The sequence below is a fragment of the Pelophylax lessonae genome (genome assembly GCF_965119305.1).
Source record: "Pelophylax lessonae genome assembly, chromosome: 3".
Lineage (NCBI taxonomy): Eukaryota > Metazoa > Chordata > Amphibia > Anura > Ranidae > Pelophylax > Pelophylax lessonae.
The window spans coordinates 544,095,534-544,105,749 of record NC_138770.1 but is presented as its reverse complement, the minus strand read 5'-3'; the positions used below and the strand labels follow the sequence as shown (position 1 = coordinate 544,105,749).

The 10,216-nt window shown below is 44.8% G+C and overlaps 1 protein-coding gene across 1 annotated transcript in view; it reads left to right on the top strand.

The window, feature by feature from the left end:
• The first annotated feature begins 1,868 nt into the window (after positions 1 to 1,868).
• ACSS1 (acyl-CoA synthetase short chain family member 1) overlaps positions 1,869 to 10,216 on the top strand; it is a 243,539-nt gene continuing 235,191 nt past the window's right edge. Inside the window, exon 1 of the mRNA XM_082252543.1 lies at positions 1,869 to 2,421. Coding sequence (XP_082108669.1) covers positions 2,034 to 2,421 — 388 coding nt within the window. The 5' untranslated portion in view covers positions 1,869 to 2,033. The remainder of the gene's footprint in view (positions 2,422 to 10,216) is intronic.

The following is a 10,216-nucleotide window of genomic DNA, read 5'->3' as shown; positions in this document are numbered from 1 at the left end:
GCACTGTCCTTGCCAGACTGGGAACCTGTCCCTACACTATCCACTCCCATAAAGAATTGGGGAAGGTAGGTGGAAATGAGCTCCGTCCCGATATCCAATAAACGGCAAGTAGTAAGCTAAATTTGTAGTGGTTTAGTAAAAGAGGCAACAAGTTAAACTTGTAAACTTGTTGCCTCTTTCAATAAACCACTACAAATTCACCTTCCTACTTGCCTTTCATTGGATATCGGGCACTTCTTTCCACCTACCTTCACCAATACATGTGGAAAAGGCAAGAAGGCCAGGGGAGGACTGGGCCAGGGGGCAGGGGGGCAAATGCCCCCTGGCCCCTCTGATGCCCCGTAAAAAGGCTGCATCGCTTCTGCTACAGACATACTTAAAGGATTCCTGGTGAAGAGAAGTAAAAAGTCCCTGCTGCTGACCTACTGAGTGCGGTTTGAAGACAAGGACAGAGCGCAACTCCCCCCAACTGCCCCCTGCTGTCCAGGTCGGGAATCTGGGATTAAGCCAGTGAGTAGAGAGTACCGGGAGCGGAGCTTCAGCCTGGAATGAGGGTCAAGAGGAGGACAGGAAGAGGGAGAGTGGGAGTGGGGCCAAGTCACTGCACCATGGGCCTCTGGTTTGTACTTGCCCCCTGGGCTGAAAGTTGCCAGTCTGCCCCTGCTCGAGGCCATACCTTCCTGGTAAACTGGGCAAAAATCATCGGAAGAGAACACTTCCAACTTGCCCCCACCATCACTCACCCATTGACCTACTACTAACTGAGTCAGTCTAGTGTGATCTCCAACCTTAAAGTGGAGTTCCGGCCTATTTTGCAACTCTAGTGATTCCTGGAGTGCTCGCTATGCTGATCAACAATTGGGCATTTTCAATTTTTTTTCGGGGGTCCCTTACCTTATTTTCAGGGCATTTTTCATTGTACTTCCTCCTCCCCCCTCTGTGGCCACGGCCACCGACATCACTTCCGCCTTTGCATTGCATCCTGGGAGCGGTTTGTCATCACTCCCAGGAGGCTGGAATCAGGAAGAACTCCCAGAACACTCCCTGGAATCAGGAAGAAGGACACAGCAGATTACACTGCGGCTTCAGATGCCCACGTCTAAGATGGCCACGCTCAGGCAGCATTTTTAAAAGTAAGATTTTGACTAAAATCCAATACCGTACACCTTGTAAGTATGAGAATAGCGGTTCTGTAAAGGGCGATGGATTAGTATTATAGGGGTGTTTTTAGTTAAAAAAGGTATTTGAGGCCGGAACTCCGCTTTAAAGAGGTTCTTCATTGCTGCTTCTTTCGAGCATCACCTGCAATGGGAAGTAAAGACTGCACCTGCCTAAACTGTGATGCCACCTAAGCCTCTTGGAAGTCAGGATTGAGGTATTTTTTTATCTTTTTTTTTTTTTTTTGTGAAATCTTTATTTTAAAGTTTTTTTGCAGTTCATTTTTTTGGACTGGCGAGGAAGTGGACCCTCCATTTGCACAGAATGTCCAATTTAAATTCCCTCCTGCACATTCAGCACTTGGTGAACAAAGCCTTTATTAATCATTTTGTCTCTTCCTAACAGCCAGTAAGATTGCATTTCCCTGTACAAAGCAGAAATGTGTTTTGGCCCTGTGCTGATAGCGTAGAGACAGTCCCTGCAGAAACTGCAGCTCTGATAAAGCGAAGCATCTGCATCCAGATAAGAAGAACCCTGAGAAGGCGGGAATGCGAGGTAACTGGCAACTTGACAAAAGTATGAGGAGTGGGACAACGCCAGAGCACATGTGGTATTTACACAGAGATTACAATGAACTGTAAAAGAGGTGCAGAGAAAAAAAAGTTGGTTCTATTTCCTGGATATGAAATAAGGAGGAGCTCTTGGGCCAGTGTAATTCTATCAGCACTGCTCCAGCAGATGGTTTTGCAGTTGCAGTTATCATCAGCACAGGAGCTCTTCCACCAAGGAGCCTGCTAAAACTTTCCACTCACTTCTGGAGAGTTATGGTGCCAGTGTTCCTCTGATTCCCTGAAAATTCTTGCACATCAATCAGAATGGCAGTCAACCTGACAAGCAGACTACTCCTGCACCAGCTATTCAGCAGGCAGCATACTCCTTCAAGGATCTGTACATGGAGAAGACTTGGGGTCAGATACTGTGTCTCCTACCAGAAACAGAAGGTCCAACCGGCGGTCCAACCAGCTCAGCATGTTCTTGGACCTCAATGGGACGTCCATTCCTACATGCCCGAAGCAACTGCCCTAGCAAACGTGCACACCTACCAGGACCTGGTGCAGTTTTCTCTGGAGGACCCTGAGACATTTTGGGGGGTCCTAGCCAGGGAGAGGCTGATTTGGATAAAACCTTATCAGACAGTGAAGGACTGTGACTTCACGCAAGGCCGGGTCAGATGGTTCCTTGGTGGTCAGTTAAATGTATCTGGTGAGTGGTGATGAATTCTATGATTGCCTTGAGAATTAAACTTTAACCAAATAACATTTAGCACAGTGGGGGAGATTTACTAAGACTGGTGCGTTCAGAATCGGGTGCAGCCGTGCATTGTAACCAATCTGCTTCTAACTGCAGCTTGGTCAATTAAGCTTTGGCAATAAAACCTGGATTGGTTTCTATGCAGAGCTGATTTAGTAAAGAACCCCCAGAGTATCATAAACAGCTGTCTATTTTTCATAAAGTTTCCTGCTAATCTCCTGCAGCCTTTTTGTTGCCACATCCCGTTTGCATGCATTTACTCCAGCGACGGTTCCCTGGCATTTTTCACTGGTGACAACAGTTTACCATGCCTGTGTCTTTAATGCTGAATCAGACACTTGTAGTCTGCATCGGAAGCCCGTGTTGCAAAGCAGAAGCAAGTAGGCAGAGAGAGACAAAAATTTGCCACCCTATAACATGAAGTGCAATCACGGCAAAATCGCCAGATGTTATTTTAATGCAGATTAAGAAAAATATATATATATTGAAGTTATACACCATATGCAGTACACGCCATACACTGTACAATCATATTGTACAATCAGAGTTGTAAAACATGGTCACTTCTAAACAGTTTATTTATTATCAATGAATCAGGCAGGCCCTTGCACTACATAGTCTGAATGTGATTGTACAATCAGATTGCATGGTGTATGGTTAGCCCTACGTTAATATTAAGTTACTGTCAAATTAACATATAAATATGCACTTTAAAAAATATGTGCTCACCAAAACTGATGTTTTGGATGCTTAGTTTATTTATTTTATTTTATTTATTTCAGGTACTTATAAAGCACTGTCAATTTATGCAGCGCTTTACATATACATTGTACGTTCACATCAGTCCCTACCCTCAAGGAGCTTACAATCTAAGGTAGTTGGCCTAATGCCCCGTACACACGTGCAGATTATCTGAAGACTTTTGTCTGCAGACTTACCAAAACCATATAATATGAGGTCAAACCTAAACACTTTCAATTTGTATGCAATCCGGCAGGCCCTTGCACTACATAGAAAAGGTAAGTCTGCAGACAAAAGTCTGCAGATAATCTGCACGTGTGTACGGGGCATAAGTTTCATCATCGTGTTCATACACAGACAGATGCCGTGAATTATAGCAGAGATTTTTATTAGGCGAATTATGTCACACAGCTGTCATCATACCCCCTGCTTGGTTGTTACAGGCTAGCTGCTGGTCGCTCTGCTTTCTGCAACCGCGCATCTGAATCGCTTTCGATTATAAGCGAGCTGATTTTCGACGTCATCCCAAGCAGGTTTGATGCCATATGGATCCCTCCTAGCAGAATGCGATCGAACCAGTGTCAGTATTTTGCAGTATATAAACAATATAGAGCCTCTGTTATGTAAACTGCGCAGTTCTACAGACATCCTTTGTGGTTAGCCTCATAGTCTGCATTCTTTTCAATTAACTGATTAAAGGAACAGTACATAACTGAATAATATCTGTGCTTCATAAAATAAAATGAAGAAAAGCCATCAAAGGCCATAGCACAGCTGATTGACCTGTGTGCAGTATTGCAACTGACATTGTTTTTAGTTGTCAGTCTGTACGGCTAACAGAACTCTAAGTAGGGAATGAAATGGTTAAATTGTCTTCCGCAGTCTTCAAAACAGTGACAGTGCTGAGCCTGTTGCTACATTCTAAGGAGTGGGATGGGCTCGGATCTGACTTCTGATTGGTTAAGAGATGTATAGAGTGGGTGTGTGCCCTTCAATGAAGAAGGTTCCCTAAGCAAGTTCTGCTGAAGTCACATGCTTGTGACCTAGTACTTCTGCTTGTTGTGCCAAGGACAAAATAATTGTTGCAGAAGATGTTGCTGTGTTACTACCCATTACCCATTAATGAGCATCCCGCCAGTACTTTTGTAAGGGCTTGTTTATACATGTGTCGCTGTCTGAAGAGTGATCCGCAGTGGATTGCTCTTCAAATAGCGGTCTAGTTGCAGCTGACATGCATTCAGAGGCGATACTGCCCCCTCCTAAAGGGCTGTTTCACACCAGCCGCCAATGTTGCCAACCTACCGCAGCATTTTTTACTGACAAAAATAATGGAAATTTACTGATGGAGCAGATTTTTTACTGACAAACGGAAAAAAAACTTCTATTAAAAACAAAGACAATTGATATTTAAACAGTAAAAAACAATATGGAAACACTGGCAATACCAAGCAATTTGCCTGGTTTACACTTAGTGCCGGTTCGGGTTCACACATATGCAATGTCAGACATCGCACTGTTCTGCAAATCACATGCGATGTCTGTGCGTTGTGAGTTCAGCCATACAGGCTGTATGGTTGATTTCACATTGCATTCGGACCAAAGTCTGTAATTTTTTCAGGCAGACACAATCCAACCATCTTTTGCCCTCCTTAGAGTGGTGGATGTCAACGGACATGTCCTATGACTCTTTCCCACATCCAATCCTATCTGCTAAAAACAGACAGATGAGGATCAGTTCCCCATCTTTTAGGTAGGGCGTATTGGATTACAGTCAGAAGGAAAGGGAAGGGGGTCCATTTTCATCCAACTGCCCATAGAGGACAGAAGGCTGTGTCTGTGTCCACTCTGTATCAGAGGAGCGGACACAGATCCGCTGATCCTCGCTGAGCAGGCAGATCCACTGACGGACTTCGCCCGCTGATCCCCGCTGAGCAGGCAGATTCACTGGCGGACTTCACCCACTGATCCCCCCTGAGCAGACCATCCACTGGCGGACTTCACCCGCTGATTCCCCCTGAGCAGGCAGATCCACTGGTGAACTTTGACCCCTGATCCCCGCTGAGCAGGCAGATCCACTGACGGACTTCGCCCACTGATCCCCGCTGAGCAGGCAGATCCACTGGCGGACTTCACCCGCTGTTTCCCGCTGAACAGGCAGATCCACTGGCGAACTTTGACCGCTGATCCCCGCTGAGCAGGCAGATCCACTGACGGACTTCGCCCACTGATCTCCGCTGAGCAGGCAGATCCACTGGCGGACTTCACCCGCTGTTTCCGGCTGAGCAGGCAGATCCACTGGGGGACTCTCCCGCTGATCCCTGCTGAGCAGGCAGATCCACTGGCGGACTTCACCCGCTGATCCCCCCTGAGCAGGCAGATCCACTGGCGGACTTCACCCGCTGATTCCCCCTGAACAGGCAGATCCACTGGCGAACTTCGATCGCTGATCCCTGCTGAGCAGGCAGATCCACTGGTGGACTTCACCCACTGTTCCCCCCCTGAGCAGGCCATCCACTGCCGGACTTCACCCGCTGATTCCCCCTGAGCAGGCAGATCCACTGGCGGACTTCACCTGCTGATCCCCACTGAGCAGGCAGATCTACTGGCAGACTTCACCTGCTGATCCCCCCTGAGCAGGCAGATCTACTGGCAGACTTCACCTGCTGATCCCCACTGAGCAGGCAGATCCACTGGCAGACTTCGCCCTCTGATCCATGCTGAGCAGGCCATCCACTGGTGGACTTCACTCGCTGATCCCCCCTGAGCAGGCAGATCCACTGGCGAACTTCGATCACTGATCCCCGCTAAGCAGGCAGATCCACTGGCAGACTTCGCCCTCTGATCCATGCTGAGCAGGCCATCCACTGCAGACTTCACCCGCTGATCCCTGCTGAGCAGGCAGATCCAATGGCGAAATTTGACTGCTGATCCCCGCTGAGCAGGCAGATCCACTGGCGGACTTCACCTGCTGATCCCCACTGAGCATGCAGATCCACTGGCAGACTTCGCCCTCTGATCCCCACTGAGCAGGAAGATCCACTGGCAGACTTCGCCCTCTGATCCTTGCTGAGCAGGAAGATCCACTGGCGGACTTCACTAGTGTGAAAGGGGCCTAAGGAGAAGTCTGTACTAAAAAAAGTGGCGTAAAATTATACAGCTAAAAAAAAATAAAATTGTAGTTATCCAATACCATTTCACACCAAATGAAAGCCCAATCTGTTCTGAAGAAAAAACAAGGTATAATCCACGAAGTAGTTGGGATGAGTTATACTAACACAAGTCAAAGTTGCAACGTTGGTCTTGGAAGTTAAGGTTTGTTTTGACTCGAGTCATGAAGGGGTTAACTTTTGATCACTTTCTCCTCATGGTACTATTATCGCCAGAGGCAATGTAACTAGTGCTATGTCACTCTATAGACAATTGTGTTACATTCCTCATTGGTATTCACGTTGGATACAGTCTGAGTCAGAGGCCTCCAGTGTGATAAATGGAAGAACCATGAGACATACTGAAAGTGGAACTCCAGGCCGAAAAACAAAACAAAACACCAGACAGTGAAATTATGGTATGTATTTCTTAAAGTTTGTCTAAACACAAGAACAAACATTCAATTTATTGCAGCTTGCCAGTCCCTAAATGTGGTGGCTGCATTCGTTTTCCTTTTTTTTTCAGGTATTTTCCCCTTTATTTTTATCTGGTAAATCTGTGCATAACACATTTCTTGCCCTCATGCCTTCATTATATCTATGAAAGGAGCTATCACCATGATTTCACTTCAAACATGTCTACCTTTGGTTATTTCTTTTATTTTGGATGATGGGATTAGTAGTTTACGCAAGTTTACGTAGTTTACGCAAATCAAATAACATTATTTTATGCTTTCAGGTCAGCTAAAAAAAAAATGACAAGGACACTGCATTTCTGGCAAGAACAACGAGTAATTTCTGTACTTGCTGAAAATGTTTTTAGCATGAAAAGTGAAAACTAATAACACCATCACATCAGGACTGGTAATCTGTATTTTTTTTTTTTTTCGGGGGGGGGGATTAAGCTCATCATTTTGCTTTGATTTTTTTCCTTTACTGGCCAATCAGAGGTTGGGGAAAACTGTATTGGTGAATTGCGATTAATGCCCTGTACACACTATCAGATTATCTGAAGACTTTTGTCTTCAGATTTACCTTTTCTATGTAGTGCAAGGGCCTGCCGGATTGCATACAAATTGAAAGTGTTTAGGTTTGACCTCATATTATATGGTTTTGGTAAGTCTGCAGACAAAAGTCTTCAGATAATCTGATAGTGTGTACAGGGCATAAGTCCGTTCGCCAGAATGGTGATCCTGTCTGGTAGGGCTTTGAAAATCCGAGGACTGAATAGAGTGATTGCAAGCATGAAACACCATGAGAGCTGTATCCTATATAATTCTGTATAATTTAGAAAAAAAAAGTTTTCCACACTGCAGTAGTATGGTAAATCCTACAAATTCTGGGTTCTTATCCACCAGCTAGATGAACTGGTCCAGCACCCGACCATAGTGGATGGACATGATTGCTGAGATCCACCTGAAGCAAAATGTATCTAAATGGGATATCTCTCCACTGGGGACACAGCAGAACTTGACAGACGTTCTTACACTTTCTTAGACCATTAAAACCAAAACATTACGTTTTAATGTTCCTTACAAATATGAACAAAAAAGATTAGGTATAGCCAACTAACCTGTTCAGCATACACAGATCCCTCTTGAACAGTACGGAAGATAATTGTGCGCATTACATATTTCCACAAATGCAGTGCTTTCCATCCTTTAGTCCAGGGATCCTCAAACTACGGCCCTCCAGCTGTTGCAGAACTACACATCCCATGAGGCAGTGTAAAACTCTGACATTCACAGACAAGACTAGGCATGATGGGAATTGTAGTTCCTGAACAACTGGAGGGCCATAGTTTGCTTTTAGTCAGTCACAATCACAGGTTTTACATTATGTATCACCAATGTACATTGCTAGATCTTTATCTTTTGAGTTGTATCTAAACAAAGCTACTTCTAAGTCTACAGTCTATGTATGTGTCCCTTGTGTTCTCTTCATTTTTAATGTACATTTGTAGATTTATACCTCTCAGGACTTAGATGACACTTCAAAATGTTCAGTGAAACCCAGCCATGGTAGATGTCCCTGGAGGTCCCGAATTTCCTATAACAAATCCATTCCTCTGGTCAGCCATTCAAAATTCTGCTGTTTTGTATCATCTTCAGTAAGGATATGCGCTGGTTGCGGCACTGGTCCCATGCTTCAATAAATTTTCAATATACAGTACATTGAAATATTTAGTTGCAATAGAGGCCAACTAACTAAAGTTGGCCATACACTAGTATGTTTGTTCAAAATTTGTTGAAAAATATTTCTTAAATAAATGGAATATTCAAAAAGTGTATGGGGTTTTCGTTTGGTAAAAGTCCGTTCACTCCAAAATCAAATCTTAAAAGAAAATTAAATCTTGAACTACTTCCGAACAACATCCTTTAAGAAGTACTGAGAATTTATGTACAAATTTTTGTACAAATATAAATTTTTCAAAATCTGCTAGTATGTGCAGTAACTAGCTTTAGGCTATATTCGCATGGACTGCAAATGGAGGTGAGTACGGTACCTATGTTGCATCAGCCTACATTAGCATGCACTTCTGTCACCCCCAGGGGAGGACTGGGCCAGGGGGAAGACGGGCAATTGCCCCCTCTGATGCCACTCTGATGCTCCGTAAAAAGGCTGCACCGCTTCTGCCACAGGCTTGCTTAAAGGATTCCTGGTGAAGAGAAGTAAAAAGTCCCCACTGCTGACCTACTGAGTGCGGGATGAAGACAAGGACAGAGCGCAGACCTCCCCCCCCCCCAACATGGATGGTGTAAACTGTGTCTGAGCAGAGGCTGGTTCCATGCCCCACTGGAGACTCTCCTCCCCCAGGCAGCCCCGGCCGAGCTGTCCTAGTTCCCCTCTAACAGCCCCCTGCTGACCAGGTCGAGAACCCCGGATTTGGCCGGTGAGTAGAGAGTACCTGGAGCAAAGCTTCAGCCTGGAATGAGGGTCAGGAGGAGGCAGGGAAGAGGGAGTTTGGGAGGGAGGCAGAGTCACTACACCATGGGCCTCTGGTTTGTACTTGCCCCCTGGGCCGAAAGTTGCCAGTCAGCCCCTGGTCACCCCAATGCTTGAAGGAGCTTTTGAAATGAATGGAACTAATGCAGCATGATGGAGTGCCCACAAAATATGGATACAGAGATCTGGACAGGAAAGTCAGAGAAATATCAGAAGCCTTTTTTTTAGTCTAAATGTTAAGGGCAGTTACTCAAGTTTTAAAGCAGGAGGATCAATGTGACAGCCAAGCAACTGCAATTTTACAAAGAGCGGTCAACAACTTGCTGCATTTGTGCCTTCCTTGGCAAATTCTCTTTTGAACACACCTTTGGAGAGTGTCTGTTTCAAATGCTGATTCAAAATAAGGGAAAGGTTCATCTATCATCAGATAATTCTTGGTATTCCAGGTAGACAAGCATAGACAACACATGCTGATGTCCCCTCTCACCTTGAGGCTTATATAACTTTCAGGCTATGACTACTTAAGCTGCAATATGTACAATAGCCAAGGGCTTTAAATGTCATTATATGACGGAGTATCTACCCATTAGTCGTAGAAAGGAAAAAAATGGATGTTTTAGAGAGAGATTTGTGGTGCAAAAGGTTTTCTGAAAGGAGACTACAGAGCTATTAACTGCTGTGATTACTTCATAGTCACTTAGGGTAACAAAATATAGACTTCATACAAAAAATTGTGCAGTTTGTTTAAAGATGGAGAAAAAAAATCCTGATACCCAAATGCAAGTAAACAACTTTCAACTTAGTTTTCTGCGTATGTATTTATACAAGGTGATCATACCTACCCCCCCCCCCCCCTAAGAATATATTCTTAATTAAAGCATAACATAATCGATTTTGGGTCACCTGAAAAACAA